At 33.5% G+C, this 22,901-nt stretch overlaps 1 protein-coding gene and 2 non-coding genes across 3 annotated transcripts; 1 reads left to right on the plus strand and 2 right to left on the minus strand.

Annotated features, from left to right (window-relative positions):
- Window positions 1-1,475: 1,475 nt before the first annotated feature.
- Window positions 1,476-20,716, minus strand: Smp_045300 (hypothetical protein). Its single transcript, XM_018795677.1, has 3 exons — window positions 20,252-20,716; window positions 7,201-7,349; window positions 1,476-1,881 (listed from the first exon to the last, which is right to left on the minus strand). The coding sequence occupies exons 1-3, from the start codon at window positions 20,615-20,617 to the stop codon at window positions 1,803-1,805; spliced, it is 594 nt and encodes a 197-aa protein (XP_018649966.1). The 5' UTR covers window positions 20,618-20,716; the 3' UTR covers window positions 1,476-1,802.
- Window positions 7,568-7,638, minus strand: Smp_tRNA_00995_Pseudo_TGA.1.1. Its single transcript has one exon. It is a non-coding gene (tRNA).
- On the plus strand, window positions 13,171-13,242 carry Smp_tRNA_00298_Pseudo_TTG.1.1. The gene has a single exon. It is a non-coding gene (tRNA).
- Window positions 20,717-22,901: the final 2,185 nt, after the last annotated feature.

Raw genomic sequence — 22,901 nt, forward strand, 5'->3', positions numbered from 1 at the left:
TACATAAGACATTAGCTTTATCGTAAATGAACACTTGCATCAGAACAGGTGTTAGATTAAAAAAACCTAGCATTGTAGAACAGTATCAAAAACTCAAAACTAATGATGGTCATGAACTTATGGATGATATATCTTAGAATTAATTTAGAAAATCTACGTACATTTGTTAATTGTTATAACTTATTAACAACAGGTGGTTATCAAATTTGGAGCCTTTAAACTTAGATTCTCATTAATTTAAGATCAGAATCTATAGTAGAGCATATTTTGTCTCAGAATTAAAATTTGGGTTCAATATTCATTTTAAAGTGACCATACTGTGTAGGATTCAAGGTATTACATATATTCTAGCTTAAACGATAAGTTTTTAATAATTGCTGTGACTGTCTGACGCAACTGTAAATAGACTTATAATCACTGATATATACTTCAACGAAGTTCTGTCACCACTTCAATATGTCACAATCTCACTAAAATATACATCTCATTTGAAAAGACTATACCTTAACACAAAACATGACGGAACTACTTTTAAGGTTAATAAACCGTCAGAGTTGTATACTTGAAAAAAATAACTTGATAAGTCTTACTGATTGAACGCTATACTCGGATCCTAAACTAGTCTCGTAACCCCTAAGCTAGAACCACACAGCAACTTGAACACGAGAGAAAAGGAGCAAAATATGCGAGAAGCACTTTACTCCAAAGGTTCATTTATGTACAGAAAATATAGTGTTTTCATAGTATTTTAGAAGTCCTTGGGTTTTCCTGAAAATTCTAGAATGCTACTAAACATAGTAGCAGTGTAATAATCAGTCAATCAGAAACTTTACATGTGACTTTTCATTTTCGTGGTGTTTCTAGCAAAACTTCTAATCAAACGCTGATCGGATAAATTGCTTCTTAATGTTTCCTGAGCTTGTCATGCTTATTGCAAGAAATTTTCAGGATCGCCCCAACATAACTAACTCAAATTCAACCACATATAACATGGAAAAGCTCCTATAGAAAAGTGTCTATCGGACAGATAAAAAACTGGACGTTCTAGTCAGATGGTAAGTGTTGCTAGATAATATGTAGTTTCAATTACCACTGAATTTTTACATTTTGTTTTGATTGTTTCAATATATACTGATTGGTAGGTCAGTCAACCATTGGTGAGTAAATCTGTTGTTCAAGAGAATTCTCCATAATTCTTTTTAACCAATCAACAACTTCAGAAAACTAGAAAATCCCGGTAGCTGACTCATTGTGTTCTTCCTTTATCCAACTGATCAATTACCAATATTTTCATCGATGTCAACATGTTTTTGAATAGTTTTCAGAAATCTAATGTTATGACTAGCATTTGTTACACATACTATGAAAGTATACCTATCTCATATTTCCCGTCACTTTATTTCATCTGGAAGGAGGTCAGCGTCTTAATCATTCAATATACCGTACATTTCATATTCTTATGAGTAAAATAAGATATATTAAATCTAATATATTTATACTAAATTCATATGAACAAGTTTGATTTTTGTATATCTTTAATAGGGTTTCCTGTTGTCATAACATTAAAATAACACATCAAAGCATATACCCTTTTACAAACTAACAACAATGAATATAATGAACAATGATTCTCAACATTAGTGACAGTAAATAAACACAATTCAAACTATCATTTATCTATGTTATTCTGTGATATACAGTAATAGAAAATTTGAAGAAATAAACAAAAGAAGACAAAAAGGAAGAATATTTGTAAGTTGAAACCGAAAATGATTACATCATTGGGCAAAACAAACAACAAATTAACGTCTGTTGTTCTGTGGAGCTGTGAATTTCAATAATCCTTTAGGTCGAATATCACTTAGATCACATGTTTGTCTTCTAAAAATTTCAAAAACAAAACAAAGATTAAGTAATTATAAAAATTATTATTATTTATTTAAACACATAAATATTGGTACAAAGGGGCACCGGATATATATGTGCTGAACAAATCTCATTTGATTTGTGTGAGAGCTGTGATACTGCTCAGGTGCTCAAACTGAAGCAGGTGGCTTTCTTAAGGGGCCACTCCTGAAGCCTTTGACCTAAAGATCTGATCCACAAGGTAGTGGAGCATCGTAAGGAGATGCAGTCCCATGTTAGCCGGTGACCAACGATTGATTCATACGCCATTTGTTCCCTCAGGATACTGGAGCCTATTAGCACCATTGGATTATAAAAATTATAACAAAATAACAAAATTATTTACTGTTTGAATAAAGTAATAATCCATTTGAATTGGGTGCTGGATAACAAGATATAGAATGATTCGCCAAACAAACTGACTTTAGTTAGTGAAATATTGAAATCCAGAGGGCAATATAGAGCATTGATATCCCTTAGTATAAGATTTCTCAACAGTATACAACTAAAGCATTATTAGGCATCGAAACTGGGACAATAAGATCTCATGGTGAGGCTGCTTCATTTATACTTGAAATTCTACTAAGCTGGCATTCAAAAAACTTAGAGGAGCACTAGTAAAGCGTCCTATAGTAAAACAAAACAGCCTATGGTATTGAATAGTTATCTAGTTAACCTCAGTCTGTAATATAAACTATCTTCAAGTTGAATAAATTTGACAAGGCTCTTTTTTCTAAAAATACAATAATCTTTTCAGTTGGTATTGTTTGTTTGAATCTTCCCATTGATGTGTTAGGACTGCAACTGGTCAGTCTCTAATTGGCATATGTGCATACTGTGCGTATTGCCTCGATATAGCCTTAATTCACAATCATTTTAAGCAAAGATGAATAGTGGCTAGCAGTGGAATTCAGGAAGCGCGTTTCGTCCTATTTGGGAGTCGTTAGCTGGATGTACCTGTAACTCAGAGTTGATGTTCACTCTGAGACTCGATGCGGGTACATCCAGCTGAAGAGTCTCAAATAGGACGAAACACGCGTCCTGGATTCCACTGCTAGCTACTATCCATCTTTGCTAACAATAATCTTTTATTTACAACAGTCAAAATTCTTTTATTCATTTAATTTATATTATTTATTCGATCTTTTTATAAAAAGATACTTAACTTACACTTAAAATTTTGTTGAAATGTAAATAAAAAGAGATAAATAGTTCAATTTCAGTTTCTTTGGTTTAAATAAACAGAATAACCATTTGCTCCTCAATTGTTAATGGTTTAATTATTTGGAAATCCAATGGGGTTTTCTCGCGCAGGGCCCATAAATGCCCCGATATGGCCGATTATATTCAATAATATTATTAGTAGGTGATATTAAATTATATGCCCCCAAATGCCCTGGTACGGTCGAGAGTGGGGAGAGTCCGCTCTCCCTCTCCAAATGCTCTCACATGGCCTCGTATATATAGCCTCTGCCAGGGAAGTCCTAATCACTGAATTCTCACAGTGGCAGGAGTGTTGTTTACGAAATTGAGAGGACGAAAAGCGAATGTCCGACGCTTTAACCGGGTTGGTGGACACAGAAAATCCACCTAGGAGAGCTGGAAAACCCTGATTCCAAACCAATGGTGCACACAGGCTCCAGTATCCTGAGGGAACAAATGGCGTATGAACCTATTGTTGGTCATCGGCTAACATGGGACTGCATCTCCTCACGATGCTCCACTACCTTGTGGATCAGATCTTTAGGTCAAAGGCTTGAGGGTGCGGCCCTCCAAGAAAACCACCTGCTTCAGTTTGAGCACCTGAGCAGTATCACAGCTCTCACACAAATCAAATGAGATTTGTTCAGCACATATATATCTGGTGCTCATTTGTACTAACATCTATGTGTTTAAATAAATAAATAATTTAATTACTGTTTGATTAATGATTTTTTTAAATTGACCTGAAGAAGTTATCTCATTACCACATTAAAATAGTCTTGAATGAGTGTTGGCAATAAGAATAGTTCACGATTGTTGAGTAATATTTATCAGTTTCAAATTTCTGTTTAACATTTTATGACATCAAATTTAACTTTTATTAAATTACTTTGCATGATCTATGTACTAACAGTAAAAAAATTTAAATTTAGGAAAAAATGATATTTTACATCCTAAAACTGTTAATGAAAGTGTGATATTCTTAGCGTTCGTGCGCGAGATTGATAAGTCTAGGGTTCGAATTTCTCGAGGCCGGATTGTGGATGCGCACTGCTGAGGAGTCCCATATTAGAACGAAACGGTCGTCCGATGCTTCCAGGTTTTCCATGGTGGTCTAGCTTCAATTGACTCATGATTTCAACTATAAAATGCGTAACAGGCATAAGCAAGTAGATAATAATTAAATCGTTTTAAATTGTAAATATCAACAACTAGAACTGGTTATAATAATTCAATAGAATATTCATGCCTATTAGATAGAATCTCAAGAATATTACTAAAACGTGAAATGAAATACATATACAATATTTTATATAAGGTATTGGTTGAAGGTAATCAACAGGAAACTCTGAACATAGGTTCCATGTTATTTGGCACTCGTCACCAATGTGTACAGTCAAAGATGTTATCAATGAGCTATACGAGCCGCGATTGACTTCATGTAGGCCTGGAACGTATCTATAATTGCTTGATCACCGAGTAGTGATCAGTGCTATGTGATTCAAGTCCTTCCTAGTGTAGATAGGGTTCTATCGGCCAAGTTGCAATATGGCCACCAGTCTAGGTAACAGTACTGCATGGTTTTCAAATATAGCCGTTTGAATGTCAATAGTTTGCATTCAAAATCAATAAGTGATATTGTTTTCACCTTATCAAATAGAAAATCTAACAATTGAAGATCAGTATAATATTTGGTTATGTATTAAATTAGATAAGATGATACATTTTTAAACACGTGGTTACATCAGTGAAACTGTAAACTTAAGATACTCTTCTTATATATCATTTTGTTAAGTACTGTCCAGAAAAAAGAGTTGAAAGACGGACTGTTCAAAACATATTCGATAAATCTTTTGAATTAATTTTAATTTTTTTCTTAATATAGATAATTTAATCAAGAAATTCTTTGCATTTATCGTTACGTCATAAGTGGATGACTGAACTTGATGAAGTAGATTGTAACACATTTAGATTATACACCTACACAGTCCCATTATTACCTGAACCGATATAAGGCTGAAAACTCATGTGATTATTAAATGTGTTATCTTGATCTTATTAATTATTTCGTACTTATTCGGATGATTATTGACGAGCTTTTATGCATGTAAATTTTTTAAAATATAAATATGACTGTTTGTTTCCCTGTTTGTCTAGCCTATCCATTAAATATATGAATTGTATAAAACCATATGGTAAACCACACTATGATTGATTACTACATCAACCCACATAATGGCATTCACTACAACAAAAAAACAGTTCATTTTCTTCTCTACTACTATCATGTGCTGATTAACATCTATGAAACGTGATAATCCCGAATAATTCGTACTGCATTTTATGCTTTAACACGGTTGGGAGTCGTAGTAACTAAAGTGTTCTAGTCGATGGATTATACAAAATTATACAGAATGGTTACATTTGAATTTATACTTAACTGTTACAGAAATTAGACTATTTCTGTAAACTGAGAGAGAAACTACAGAGAAACTCATTGTAGCCTATTTCTACAAGATTATATTAAGCAAACAATGTACTTTCAACGCATAGCTAACACTATATACCATAACTTCTTAGGAGATATAACACTCACATTACAATCCAATGTAGGTTTATGGATTTAACACCACTACTTTATTTATACACATCTTGTAGAAGTTGAACAACATTTATTGTTGCTATTGACACCATATAACCTAGTATCATAATCGCCCTATTTCATCATCATGTTTATCTACTGTTTAAATCTCCTCATAGAATCAATACTTGAAAATTGTTTAAACATGTACGGCTGTACAGCTTGATAATAAATTAATTGAAACAAGATCCTTTAATATGAATTTCGTGTTTTTGTCGTTTTAATTGGAATTATAAGTCTATACAGAAACAATACATTATCAGTATAATTTATCTATATTTGTTAAGATATTAGTGTAGTTATGAGTTGTGATAAAAAAAATACATTACAAAGTTCTCCTAGATAACCATGTGTTATTGAGGATTGACGAAACATACTTATTTAATAATAACGTTGCTGAAGGAAGAATAAGTTTCCATAACCGACCAGTTTAATATTTAAACATTAGTTCATTTATTTTCTTATCAAGAACTTTGAGTTATTGATTGGCAATCCAGATTCACTAGCGAATTCACTTATAGATTTATCAATCAAAATCACTTACAAAATCTTACATAGGGTTATTGGAGTTAATTCTTAGATGCATTCATTATTATAAAACTTTTGGTTATTCATAACTTGAAACCTTAATTATGTGTATAAGAACTGTTTGTCTGATTATTTTGTTTGCTATAGCCACAAAAGACATTTTATCAACTGGTTTATGATTATTTACTTCAATGTTATAACTAAAATTATTTTGGCAAACGTAAGGTGTTGTTGAGAGGTTTTAGTGGATATTACTTCAACTTGCGGGTGCTTTTCGTGAAATATTGACATTATCTGGGGTCTCGTTAAAAACCATGAACATTAGATAGTTGTTCCATCCTTTTGTGGGACTCTTTATCGATATGCGACAAATACTTCACTGTAAAACGAATCCAGGACCTTTACATTTCATATAGTTTTTTTATTGACTGTTCTGGTAGGATTCAATAGTTTACATTTCTAAATCTTAATCATTTCACCTTAAAACACAACGGCCTTTTAGCGTCATCGGTAATATCTTCCTCGTGAATTGGTACCATTTAGGAGTCCCATACGTGAACAGAACAACCACCATCTGTTTCTTAGTTTTCTATAAGACCTGGATTTATTTCATTCTGTAAAAATATCTACTAGGTGCAAATCGTTCAGCATCATTATTGTAATATTGATTTACGATTACGTAACTATAATAAATGAATGAATCCGAAGGCGCTTTATTTGTTCCACTAATTTTCCCGCAAGATATTTACCTGATTTCTATGTGTATTCTCACTATTATATTTATTTGAGAGTTACCTAATAAGGTATACTGCAGGACAGTATACCTTTTCAGCTTAATACATTAAAATCTGAACAATTTAGTACAGTAATTTTTAAAAAAAGTAATAAATGATCTAAGGTGTGCATTATTCATCCATATTTACCTTGCTACAGTTAATTGTAGATCAGTACCAGCAGAACGAATTTTTTGTGTTGCTTCTTCATGACTTAAAATTCGTGCATTTTCTCCATTAATTGATAAAATTTCATCACCACTTTGTAATATACCTTCTGATGGACTACCAGATTGTGTCTATAAATGAAATAAAATATTTGGAAAAAAACATTGATTGAATTTTAAAAGATGATATGGATAATTAAAATAGGCTGTAGTACATATTTTATTCTTAAAAGAAAAAAATTATTCTTTCTAAGCAGAGATGGATAGTGGCTAGCAGTGGAATCCAGTTTGACGCGCGTTTCGTCCTATTTGGGACTCGTCGGCTAGATGTACCTGCATCTCAGAGTTGATGTTCACTCTGGGACTCGAACCCAGTACCCTCGTTTCAAACGCCATCGCGTTATCCACTCGACCACATATGCCAATCAGAGACTGACCAGTTGTAGTCCTAACACATCGATGGGAAGATTCAAACAAACAATACTAAATGAGTTTAATTATTCTTTCTGTTGATACGATCAAACACTGACAAGGGTTCATTAAAATGTATTAGTCACATGATTGAAAATATTACATAGATGATTCAATTAAAACTTCTACTGTGGTGTGGTCTATTTATATCCACATAAGTAGTATATGCTGATGGTTAGACATAGGATGTATTTTGGCAGAAGATCAATGAGGAAAGAACTGAAATGAAGCGCAGTCGGTATGAAAATGCATGAACAATGAAATCAGAGAAGACGGACTGATATTTTCAGAAGGAACAGTTGAGATTGAGACAATTGGTTGTTATTTTGCAAATTAACTGTTCATTGTATGATTATCAGGATTTAGTGAGATAGTCTGTAATTTGTACTTAAATACATTCAACTGCCATCCGGTTTTTTTCGAAAATTCTACAGTTTAACTAGTCTGTAGTATAATGAACGGATACTAATATCTATATGCCTCAAACAAAGGTTGAAAGTATATCCATTGTTAACTAGATCTCAATGCTTCTTTTCAGAATAAATTATCCATTCATGAAAATTATCAGTAGGATTCACATCCTGATCACAATTCAATATAATTGTGTCTAACGTCATAGTACCTAAAGTCAAATTAACATTCAGAGAAGATTATAATATATGTTAATTAATACTCACTTAACTTTGAAGTTAGGTGTTACTATTCCAATATGTAATATTGTTTATAATTTTAAATGTTTTCAAACGGATTCTTAAATGTTAATCATCACTGCATTCATGTAGTTAATAATAAGCGAAATCTATCGATTTAACGAGATGTCATCAATATTAAGCTGAATGGCTTAATCTCGATTCGAAGTAGTTTTTTTTGAGTTAAATATTTTGAGAATATTATGATGAAATTATGGATTGTACTTTAATTATTTATCATCATTATCATTTACGAATCCCGCGAGGCGGGATCGTGGATATGCACTGTTGAAGAGTCCCACAGTAGGACGAAACGGCCGTCCAGTTCTCCCAGGTTTTCCATGGTGGTCTAGCTTCAATTAACTCGTGATTTCAACTATATATAAAAAATAATATTACTCCATCAACTCAAGCGGACGTACTTGACACTACTTTTACAAAAAAAGTTATTAATTATTCACTTAACACAAGAAATATGGTATGGTATGTGTTACTGATGTCGACAGATATAAATAGTATGTATCGTCAATCGAAAGTGAAATGTCTAGTGTCAAAAGATCAAGAAGATCAAAGAGGAGAGAATGAGAATGGAGAATGATTAGTGTGAAAACGAAAGAACAATGAGGTCTGAGACAATTGATTAATATTTTACAAATGAAGTACTTACTGTATGGTTCTCAGATTTTACTATGATACTCTGAAATTTTGTATTCAAATACATTAGATTGCCCTCTAATGTGTTCTCGTTTCTTATAATAGTACCTTTACTAATCAGCTAGAGATTTATATAGTTTTAACAGATGATTGTACAAGAATGTATCAATACAATATAATTACTATTATAATCATGAAAATGATACTTCTAATAGAAAACATAGAGACATAGACGGCACAGGGATGAATATAAAAACTAATGATAAATGAACACGATGATTAGTGTAAATGAGATACATTGATAACCAGTCAACTAATATCAAATATAATAAAAATAGTAAAAAAAAGATTTAAGATTGATTTTACCCAGTATCTATATGAAATGTATGCTATATGTTATAATTAATCAAAGACACATTAAGATTATACGAAAATCTTAATCTTAACAAAAATCATAATGAGCAAAGATGGATAGTGGCAACTGGTCAGTTGCAGTCCTAACACATCGATGGGAAGATTCAAACAAACAATACTGAGTTGAATTTAAACTTCACCCCATCGCACAAGCAAGTGGATATCAGGACTCAGTGGCCGAGTGGATAACGCGATGGCGTTTGAAGCGAAAGGTACTGGTTTGAAGTCCCAGAGTGAACATCAACTCTGAGATACAGGTACATCCAGCTAACGACTCCCAAATAGGACGAAACGCGCTTCCTGAATTCCACTGCTAGCCACTATCCATCTTTGCTTATCATGCTTGTGAATCAAGGCTATATCGAGGCAATACGCACAGTATGCACATATGCCAATTAGAGACTGACCAGTTGCAGTCCTAACACATCAATGGGAAGATTCAAACAAACAATACTAAGTGAATTTAAAAATCATAATGATTTAAAATGTTACCTCTCATGTTTCTATGGTAACCTAACAAAAACATGAAAAAGAATGAATCCAAATGTTTAGAATTAAATAAAACAGATGTTTAGTTCTTTTTTCGATCCTCTTTTAAGTAAATTGTACCGGATGTTTTATATGGAATTTCTTTAAAAATTTATTTTCACAAATGGTTTCATTTTTTTACATTGATTATTGAATGATCCAAATTATTTCTTAAGTGTTTCTATTTTCAGAAGGGGTTTTTATGGATATTATAGTCATTTCAATAGTTGAGATCATGAGTCAATTGAAGCTAGATCACCATGGAAAACTTGGAAGGACTGAAGTTAAACAGGTTTTCCATGGTGGTCTAGCTTCATTTAACTCATGATATCAACTATTAAAAGTTTCTATTTTCAGTGAAAATAAAGTTGTTAATTTTACAAACTATGATGGATGTACTAGAAATGGATTATTCATACTAATACAGGTTCAAATTTAATGTATCACCGGTGAAGTGAATGAGGACACGAGTGGGGACAATCGAATGTACTTAAGGACAAAATTACAGAATATCTCAATAAAATCTGACAACTATACAGTAAACAGTTAATTTGCAAACTATTAATCCATTGTCTCAATCTTGAATGTTCCTTCTGCAAATATCAGTCCATCGTCTCCGATTATTATTGTTCATACATTTTCATACCAATTACATTTCGTTTCTGTTCTTTCCTTATCGATCTTCTACTGAACTACATTCAATGCATGACCATCGTCACATACTACTTATGTGGATATAAGCAACCCAAACCACACCGGAAGCACACATAAATGTAAAAACACTTTAACAGTCATCTACAAATCATATATAGTATAAAGAAAGGTTTTTTATAGATTGACTTTTATTTTCCTTGAATGAACTATACAAACAATAACAATACTATGTGAATATACTACTTATATAATTTTGGAATGTGGATACTAAAATAATTCATTAAATTTAAAAAAATATCTAATACAGTGTATCGAATTAATGGATAAAAAAACGGAGTTTATTATTTTTTTCACTGAACTATTTGGATCGTAATATGTGATAATTTGGTAGTTCAAGTCTAGCTATATACCGAAAACCGACACATTCAAATCGGTATATTGATCTTAACTCTCCACATCCATCCAATGCCAAAATTTCCCCAGCTCTGAATTTTTCAGAAGAGCAACTAAGATCATTACTTCAGAAGAACCGCCAAGTTACGATAGAAGAATTACAACGGATACTGGAAACGTCCAAAATTAAGGTTTTCTATAAGATAACTAACATTCCAAGAAACGCTTTGGTTAGAATAAGAGATGAGATTCCGTCCATTTCTACACAAAGTTGTGTCTACAGATTAGGTTATGTCGATTGCGTTCTACATTGGGGAGTCTTCGCATGAGATCTCGACTCGTGCCAAGGAACACTTAAGTTACACAAAAATACCTCCCAATGATCCTATAGAATTGGAAAATTTATATATTAAATCAGCAATAGCAGTACAGTCTATTTTCAATAATCACCAAATTGATATTAAAAATATCAAAATAATACAGAAAGGCCTTTTCAACTATAAAGAGAGGTGAGTAGCCGAAGCTAAATCCCTCTGTCCTCAATAGGAAAGAAGTCCTGAATATTCATCCAGCCTGTACTGTTTATCCAATAACCATATTTGATCTTATTTATTTTGCACACAATTTACACATATATACACCTAATTTCAACCCCACTACTTCATATTACAAATACATATATTTTTGATACCCACCTTCTGACTCATAAATTCATACAATGACAAGTCATACAAATTCACCTTAACCAAGGATAACTTGACATTGACATATTCAGACCTATTATGATTTTGATTGTATTAAAAATATTCCTCAATGATTCTTTTGTACTATTTAAACTTGTGTTAATTTAATCCGGTTATTTATTTACTCTGAAGAGGAGACTTACATTAATTCACGAAACGTCAGAAATACAATTTTGCTACTCATTGGGTTATAATAAAAAAGCACGTACATTTATTATTAGAATGTTAGTCGAAATTGAGTCATAAATGATTTGGAAATGTTGAATATCAAAATTAGGCTTCATACAGAGAAGCAATGGTTTTCTACCTAATGAACTTGAAGCATTAAAGAGAAAAAATCATAACGAGATAAATTTAGAACTTAGATCGTAGGACAGTGAAAAATAGTTTTCCTTAGAAATTCAAGCTTCTCAGTATTGTTCAACTTACTATCTCAAGCAAAAACTAACCAAAAGTTCATTGATTCGCTAGTATTCTATGATCGTTCAGTAAATATTCATTTATACAGAACGTTACTCCCAATAAAAATTTCGTTTTTCGTCATAAATATATTACGTAAGATGGTGGTTGTATATGGTCAACAGGAAACCCTGGACCCGGGTTTCGTGCTATTCGGCACTCGTTAGCAAGGTTTACCTGTAGTCTTGAGGGAACTGGTGCCCCTTGACGGATTCGATCCCGTGTCACTCAGCTTCACAATCAGAGACGTTATCACTGAGCTATTCGGGCCGCGACCGACCTCCTGTAGGACTGAGATGTAATCACAATTGATTGATCACTGGGTGGTGATCGATGTCATGCGTGTTAAGTCCGTCTTAGTGCTGATCGAATGCTTTTACTTATTTTAATGTATTTGCAGCAGAGTTTCAACTGCTATAACTTCAATGTGAATACTTATGAAGCTCAATATAGAGTGTGTTAATTTTTATGTATGAATATGAAAAAAATCTTGTTTGAATAACTCGAATGAAGCAGACACACACACAAAAAAGGGAAGCACTTATTCATATCAAATTTAATTTGAAGGACAATCTAACTAATCATTCAATATATTACATAATCAAAAGTTCAATATATAATTTAAAATGTTTGGATAATCCCAATAGTAAATTTTTGGGAATGAAATGATATATAAGCAATTAAATGTATTCACTATAAAATACTTCTTTATAAATGATACAAAATAATGGGAAACTAACATTTCAGATAGTCACGATCACTATGTACACTTATCTAATTGTCGGTCAACCTTTGTTTAATCTACATAAGGTATTTGAACATTATTTAAATATCAACAGGGGGCAAATTTACTTGGTGTTGTTTACTTGTATCTTCCCATTGTTATTTGGGACTGCAACACCAAGTGAATTTAAACTTCACCCCATTGCACAAGCAGGTGGCTATCAGGAATTGGTAGCTAAGTGGATAACGCGATGGCGTTTGAAGCGAAAGGTACGGGGTTCGAGTCCCAGAAAGAACATCAACTCTGAAATGAAGGTAAATCCATCTGACGAATCCCAAATAGGACGAGACGCGCTTCCTGGATTCCACTGCTAGCCACTATTCATCTTTGCTTATCAAAAGAGGGTTTTTATGGAGATTGTAGTAATTTAGTAGTTGAGTTCGTAAGTTCATTAAAGCTAGACCACCATGAAAAACCTGGAAGCAATTGACTCATGTATTCAACTGTTAAATTAATACAATCTCCAAAAAAACCCTACTGATAATAATCAATATATGCTCACTAGTGACTGGCTTCAATAGGTATTTCCTGGAGTTCTAGTAAGAAGCCGTGATCAGTGGAGTTCAACGGAGTCTGTTGTGAGATAGTAACTCACTAAAGACAATGGTAGATGGTGGCGCAAATTCATGGATTGGTTTAAGCTAGACATTAATACCGTTGGATGCCGGCTTAGTGGTCTAGAGGTTAAATAGATAGATCAATATTACGAAATTTAATATTTGTTACTTGATCACATTGTGATTTCGCAAACATAATTCCATGTTCTATAAATTGGAAATTTTAGATTAATTTTTTAAACTAATTTGGATAAACTCTGTGTTATACCATTGAAATATCGAAAAAAAAGTGTTCAAAATACAATCTGAACAGAGTAGTTAAATATGTTTTGGAACTTGAAAAATTAAACCAAACGTAGATACTCAAGGTAAGGTCATCTATTGAGGATCCAGATATCACTAATAACAGCTTACATTGACAGTATTTAGAGTAGGAACGAGTAAGGAAGCAGTTTTCAGTATAAAATAGTTAGTTATTCATATTGGTATATAACTTGTAGAGGTATATCTCTCTAAAGTCACTACCTAGACATGACTTATTTCTATCAGACTTATCATCTACTGCTTCACAGTGGATGCTTCAGTCATGATAGATTCTGAAAGAAATCGAATCTAAATTTACTAGATATGGCTAATATAAAGGAAACTAAAATTCAATGTGATTTTTTACAACTGTTCAGTTCTGAATTTTAGTTACAGGTCATGAAATCGATTACATAATGCACTGTAGGATATAGTCTGGTAAATCAAGAATTAACTGAATTAAAAAAATATCAACATTAAAACATTTTGCTTATAAGTAAAGTAACAACTAAAAATGTCACAGAGTATTTAGACGTACTTGAACTGAGTTGTTGAAGTTTTGGATAGTAAGAAATATTTTCGTAGTTGAAATCATGGGCCAATTGAAGCTAGACCACCATGAAAAACCTGGAAGCACTGGACGACAGTTCCGTCCTATTTTGGGACTCCTCAGTAGTATGCATTCATGATCCCACTTCGCGAGCGAGCGCTTAACCACTAGACCACTGAGCCGGCATCCAACACTGTTAATATCTAATTTTAACCAATCCACGAAATTGAGCAACCGTCCACCATTGTCTTCAGTGTGTTGATATCTCACAACAGACCTGGTCACTGCTTTTCACTAAAACCCCAGGAATTATCTCTGGAAGCCAGTCACTAGTGAGCATATGATGATTATTATCCGAAGGGGTGGTTAAGCGCTCGCGCGTGAGACTGATAGGTCCTGGGTTCGAATTTCGCGAGACAGAATCGTGGATGCCCACTGCTGAGGAGTCCCATAATAGGACGAAACGGCCGTCCAGTGCTTCCAGGTTTTCGATGGTGGTCTAGCTTCAATTGACTCATGATTTCAACAGTGAAGATGAAATTCTCCTAACATGCATTTTATTCACACGATTTTTTTGTATTTTCAGTTTTCCTATATTACTATTATACTGACTGTGACTGGACACTTTATCGCAAATCATTTTGACCTTTCTAATTTACAAACAACACAATTTTGAAGTATATATGTCGTAACAGATGCAAACGTTCACCATTTTTAACATATAACATTCTGAAATTCATTAATACATGCCTCATTTTGGCCTTTGTAAAGTATCTCAATAATTATGGACTTATAACCGCAGAGCCTGATGATGAAGTTATTGAAAACAATTGTTCGCTCAAATATTGGTCATTTTTGAAAAAAGTTTATTGTTTATGCAATTTATTTATCATGTAAAAGATTATGCAGTTTTTACATGGAGGTTGACAATAACTGGCTGATTGAAACATAATGGGAGAAGCTACATTTGAACCTGTAACCAACTATTTGGTTATAGTTTTTGCATAGATAATAAAACATTACAATGACGTTGGAAACTATTCAACTACCAATCGAGATCTAAAATAGATATACCAGTTTTTTAAATCAAATTCTTAGAGTTTTTGATCTAGACCAGGTGATATATTAAAACTAAGTACAAGACATAAGACGTGGGAAAGTAACTACTTGTAATTTGTAATCTTTGAAAGTATAATGTGTGAAATGTCACAATTTTTTAATCCCTATACAGATGAATAATAGAATAGGACATAGTATTTCACTGAACATGACTATTTGATATTTTAATGACCATGAACTAAATGTGATTTTAAATAACAGAAATCTGTGTGAACTTTAACAGCTTATTTTGAAGTAAGATCCTAGGAAACACTAAAGGTACAAACTATAATTTATTTTATTCACTCCGGGAATGTCACCTTGTGCCCCCAAACAACCTGGTACGTTCGAAAGTGAGAAGAGTCCACTCTCCCTTTCGAAATACTCTCACATGGATACGCGTATACAGCCACTGTCAGGGAAGTCCTACTCAATGCCTTCTAGCGACAGGGGTGTTGTTTACGAAATTCTGAGGACGAAAAGCGAATGTTCGGTGCTTTAACCGGGTCAGTGGATATAGAAGGTCTATCTGAGAGGGTTGGAAACTCTGATTCCAAACTAATGGTGCACATAGATAGGCTTCAGAATCCTGAGGGAACAAATGGCGTATGAACCTATTGTTGGCCGCCGGATATCGTAAGACTGTATCTCCTAACGTTATAAATATCATTCTGAGAAATTCTTTGTCGTCACATTCAAGTACATTCATTATTTTGAATCTAATAATCTTATATCCTAATTGTGATACTATTTTAGACTTAATGAACATCTATTCATTCATCATATTATTAATTCGTTTTAACATGTTTAATCTTATTATAATTATAATTATTCATATACTCGAACTTTGCTCCACTGTACATGAAAGAAGTGACGATTTTCACTTTAAGTATTATACAGTCTAAAATGTTCACTTATGTTAAATAACTATTAAAAACTAGGAAGTATTGAACAGTTATTTTATACTTTTATGGAACTCTGAAGCATTGCGCATCCACAAACCTTTAGGGAGTCGAGCCCAGGGTCTTCAACTTTCATGACAAGCACTTAACCTTCAGACTACTGAAAGAGCAGTCATTGATTTATAAGTTTAACTTTATTTAGCTCACTATATCACACAACGATCATCTAATTCCACCGATAGGTAATTCCACTCAGTACATACATGGGTGAACTCCACTAGTCAAGGTTTCTAACCACATTACCGGAAATTAACCCTCAAAAACAGCCCCTGGTGATTAAGAATCACCGGGGCTTCCTCAAAACAAATGAAATGGGTGTCACATGCTTCCTGGATCTCAATGTTTATATAATTAAGATCAGTCCATGATGTAAACTATTAAATTAAAAAAAAATCACCACAAATCTTCTCCAGCAATTGCAACTAGACTTCTCATTTATAAACATACAAATTCAGTACATTCTAATCAGTGATAATATATTACCCAATGTCTTCAAAAAGGGATATATAATTTACTTCTTTATAAAGAACACTACAAGTTTTATGGTTCATATCATTTCGTTTTTTTTTACTGTGCTACTGATAAGTTGGGATAATAAAATAAATTTTCTGTTGAAATAAAAATGTATGAAAATGTAACTATAGTTTGTTGATCACATGAAAAAGTGGAACTGCGTCGCCAATTTGTATTAAGATGATTAAAATTCATTACCCTACAAATGTTATGATGAAACCTGAATTTTATTCAGCTTCTTTTTACCCCTCCCTATCACTCAACATTATAGTTTTCTACTGGACTGTCACTAACTTAAATTTTATCATATCTGACTAAATACTAATATGAATCAACTAGTCTTAAATAGAAAGGGGAACTATTCAAATATCAAGTAGTTTTGAGTACTTTATTCTCTGTAAGAATATGGAAATAGTTATTAGTTAGTTTTCCATTGGTTTAACTATGAACCTTGAATGGAATAGAAGATGCAAATATTGAATGCTGGATTATTACTCAATGAGTGGCATAAAAATCCTTGAGTTTAATCATATATGATACCACAGACAAAAGTGGCCTGGCTTACAGACTTATATAATTTGATGTTAGCTCATGACTAAATTTATCGTCAGATTAAGTGAATCTACAAAAAACTGTTATGATTTCTCTTATTGCCACCCAACTACCCTTATTGTTTAGTATTATTGAACATTAATACACTCGATAAGTCTCCAAATCAGAACACGGTTGAACAGGAACGTGATTATATTCTAGATAACAAAGATGGATGGAAGTAGGAATTCCGATAAGAAAAACGCTAGTATATTTATAATTTTTACACAGGATTCTAGAGTTTCCCCCAAGTATCCACTAGCGTTGGTTGGTTAAGAAATAGTCAATCAGCGTGCCCCGATACAGGCCTGCAAGGAACATGCTTTACTTCAATATATATCCCGCTAACGAAAACCACGCAGTTGAATAAATCATATTGATTATTAGTGGAGATTGTGAAAACGAATTGGTTTCATGATTCACATCTTCAATTAGGCCTAGTCAGGAAACCGTAGAAAACCAGAAAACACTGGAAATTCACAAACATTCGACGTTTCGAATAATTTAGCTATTATCTACACGAAAAAAACTAATGAGATTTCGAAAATTTTTCTAATTCATTACGTATTTATGAGTAACATTTTAATAAGATGGTCAGTATTAATATAGTCGGTTAAACAAGAGGTTAATATCATTAATGTCTCATTTAATAATAATCAAATTAACCTTGTAAAATTCAACATAAAATATGTAAAAATAAGGTTCAATAATTAGGAACTACAATAAACTATACTGTAAACATCATTTAAACTAGAGGCCTAAGAGGATTGATACAGCCTTCCTTCGACATACTAGCAAACCCAACCAATTCAAGATAACTCTCAACAACAGGTTCCAAGACCTACAAGATCTACTCAAAGAAGTAGAAACCACTATGGAGGACAACTGGAAAGTAACCAAAGAAGCAGTAACCTCAACGTATCAGGTGCTGAGCCACTACAAGTATCATCATAAGGAATGGATCTTTATCGAAACTTTGAACAACTTTCAACAAAGGAAGACCAAAAAGACAGCAACTAACAACAGCTAAACAAGAGCAGTAAAAGTCAAGGCACAGGCTGAAAACACAGAAACAAACAAGAGAGTGTAGAGGAGCATTAGAGCTGACAAGCAGAAACACGTGGAAGACCTAGCAAGAACAGCGGAAAAAGCTGCAAGAGAAAGAAGTATGGAACAACTATATGACACGACGAAGAAACAGTCAGGGAAATACAGAAAACCTGAGAGACGGGTCAAGAAGAAATCAAGCGAGCCAGTCACTGAGATTCAAGAACAGAGGAACAGATGGGGATAACATTTCAGGAAACTCTTGAATAAGCCAGCTCCATTGAATACACATCGAAGCAGCACACATAGACCTTCCAATAGATGTCACTCCACCAACGATCGAAGAAATCAGGGTGACCATCAGACAAATTCAGGGTAGGGAAGCAGCATAACCTGCCAGCATACCAGCCGAAGCACTGAAGTCGGACAGAGAAGTAACTACAAAGATGCATCACGTTCTATTCAGAAGGACTCGGTAGGAGGAGCAAGTGTCGACCGACTAGAAAGAAGGACACCTCATCAAGATGCCAGAGAAAGGAGATCTGAGCAAATGTTAGAACTACAGAGGCATCACACTACTGTCACTGCCAGGTAAGGTTTTCAACAGAGTGTTGCTGAACAAGATGAAAGACTCAGTAGACGCTCACCCTTGAGATCATCGAGCCGGATTCCGTAAGGTCCGGCCGTACACTGACCAAATTGCGACACTACGGACCGTTGTTAAGTAATTAACTGAATGGGATTCGTCACTTCGTAATGGACGAGAACAAAGAAGGCTACAACCTAATGAATCTTAGCACAAAATTACGGAATCTCTTGGTAAGATACATTTGCAAAATTCCATCATTTGTCCTTCACATTCTGTATGCTTCTTCCAAGTCATAATTCCTTTCTATTTCTGTTTTCTCTTCAACTTGATCTTCTTAGCCTTCTGCTGTTAGGGTTTCCACTTACGATCAATGTTACTTACTACTTGTATCTGTTGGCTGAAAGATACTTTCCATGTAAGGAACGGTGTCAGACAAGGCTGCTTACTCCCTCTTTTCCTTCTAGTGGCTGATTGGATTATGAAGACCTACATTTCTGAGGGCAAGCATGGAATACAATGGATATGTTACATTCAACTAGACGATTTTGACTTCACAGACGACCTGAATAAATGTAGGTTAAGACAACCAGTGTAGCAACAGCCTCTACATCAGTAGGCCTCAACATACACAGGAAAAAAATCTGGGATCCTGAAATACAACACGAAGAACACCAAGAAAATCTCACTTGATGGCAAAACTCCGGGAGATGTGGAAACTTTTACGTACCTGGACGGCATCATCGACGAACATGGAGGATCCGACGAAGAAATAAAAACGAGGATTGGTAAAACAAGCATTAATAAGCTATAAATTATAAATATCATCTTTTAAAAAAGATATTTACAATAACCGAATATAAAACATGAACCAAAAAATAAACTTCTCCCCCCCCCTGAAGTCATTATGAGATAATCAAAATACTGTTTTATCTTCTCAGAATCCAACTTGATATAGATAGTATAGTTTGAATTAGCAGTGTATTTGAAAACAGATTATATAATATACGGAAACACTTTTCATTTTATAATACTTACTTTACATATTGTTAATTGTAAATGATAATCACTGCCACCTTGAACACGAAAACCCCATGGTGAATCATTAGATGCACGTCTTAATACAATATTGACTGGTGTTGTCTCTTCTAATTTTTTCAAATGATTATTTCCAGCAATACTAAAACTATTTCTATTACTACCAATTCCTCCTACACTTCCACTTGTTATATTATTTCCAGTAAATAAATCTAAAGCATTTGACAATGTTACATGTTGTTTACATGAATGTGTTGGATTATTATTATTATTCATTTGATTAGTATGTTTTGTATTTGTATTCATTTTAGATAATGATGAATGTCCTGATTGTTGGCTAGCAACTGAACTAAAATATAAATTCATTGTTAAGTTGTTTATTTATTATGTAAATAGATGTAAGATATTTGTTTAAATGATACTTATTATTTTGGCGGACTGATTTTTCAAATTTAATCAGAGCGGTTTTTCTTGACTATTTATATTATTTGTATATGTAACTATATATATATAGGTGAAAAAAAGAAATCAATTTTCAATAGTGACCTGAAACTGTATTTAAACAAACATTTCTTATTCTTATTTTATAGATAGATACATACATTTAACTAATATACATAGATTTATTGAATATTTCTTTTAAGGGGATCAAAACAGATCGACCAATCTGTGTTTTATAATCTTTCCTATTGGTTTATTTATAAATAGTTGTGCTTTTACGACTGGATGAATGGTGTATAGATGACAAAGATATGTAAATGGTTATAGGTTAATCGAAAGAGGACATTGTATATAGTATATATTTGAGATAATGAAAGATTTTTAGCATAATTCATTCTGAATAGAGATATAATATATAAGAGGATGACGATGCAATTTAAAGAAGAGATTACTTTAGGGTACTATAAGGAAAGTTAAACAGCTTTCCATCCAAAAGAACGTGTAATTTTCACAGTATCATAGAGAAGATGAGATATGATAACCTATAATTACAGTAAGCAAAGCTTTAGTTATATAACTTTACTTGCGACGGATTTAAAAGTTGGCATAAAATTGACTGTTGCAATGGTACGATTTATTATATCAACTCTGCACCCAGATCCAATCAACTGAGATCGATTTCAACAGTTGACGGTACTTAGTTCTCTATACTTGATCACTTTTTGTACTAGTTCTTGTTATGAATCCCAAATAAAGTAAACTGAGGAGTAATTGTACATGTAATAATTAATTGGTATGATATAAAGCATGCTTTCACTTATATATCACAGAAAGGGCCTCCAACATCCCTTGTCTTGTACAAATTATGAAGTCGAATAAGTCAATCCAATAATAATCTGAAGAAATAATGTATTACTGCGTATTGTTTTTATTTGGCTTTTTCCAAACCATGCTGGTAGATGTTCACTCATTCGTTGGTTAAGTTGCCTAGTAGTACGCCCGATATAGCTATCTCCACAGGAGCAGCTGAACTTATAAATGCACATGGAGGAGGCCAACTCAGGTAACTTATCCTTCGTTTGAGTAGACATCACTGGTCGACACGAGAAAGTCAATGCGAGATAGGCTGCGTAAAAAGTTCTACTAATTACTTTTGTTAACCTATCTTTCAGAGTTTCACTAGCTATATCCCCGTTGAATGGTAATTTCATGTATAGAGGCTTCTTACGAACAGTTGAAATCTCCGATTTCTTCCTTGTATCATACATGTACTTTTTGATGAACGCAGCAGGGAAGTCGATCTCAGTCAGTGAGCTATAGATAAATTGCAGTTCCTGACTTAAAGTATCAACAGAACAGATCTTATTTGCTCTACTCTTATACGTCACGACTGTATGGTTTACCCAAAGTTCATAAACCAGGTCTTCCACTGCGCCCAGTCCTAGATATGTTCAATTCCCCTTATCACAAAATTGCAAAGTGGCTAGTACGTATCTTAGAGCCCTTGCACAAATCAATTGTTAGTACGAGTGTAAAAGATGTATTTCACTTCACTTCCAAAGTGGAAAATGTGAATGTTAATATGAAAAATACGTTCTCACTAGATGTAGTATCCTTGTTTACTAACGTACCACTTATGGAGACTATTGAGTTCATATGCGAGCAAATAACTGGAAAACAAATCAACATTGGCCTACCGGAAGATTGCCTGAAAGAACTGCTTTTAAGATGTACAATGAATTTTCATTTTGTCTTCAACAATTCCTATTATAGACAAATAGACGGAATAGCCATGGGCTCACCTCTAGGCCCGATTCTCGCTGATCTCTTCTTAGCTAAGCTAGAAAATTGCCCACTTAAGGAGGCTATTAAGAAGCTCGATCTATACTGTCGCTACATTCATTGTGGTGGATCAGAACACCAGTAAGGATGAACTACTAGAACAGTTCAACGGTGTACATCCAGCGATTAGCTTCACTGGTGAAGGCGAGTGTGACATGAAGCTGAATTTCCTTGACGTTACACTAAGCAGGCGAAGTGATGGCTTGTTAAGTAGAAGCGTGTATAGAAAAAGACCCTCTGCCTGCCAATACACTCACTTCTATAGCTTTACACCTATCCAATATAAGAGAAACTTGGTTAGATGCCTCACTAGTAGAGCAAATAAGATCTGTTCTGTTGATACTTTAAGTCAGGAACTGCAATTTAT

Source organism: Schistosoma mansoni, chromosome 2, assembly GCF_000237925.1.
Source record: "Schistosoma mansoni strain Puerto Rico chromosome 2, complete genome".
NCBI lineage: Eukaryota > Metazoa > Platyhelminthes > Trematoda > Strigeidida > Schistosomatidae > Schistosoma > Schistosoma mansoni.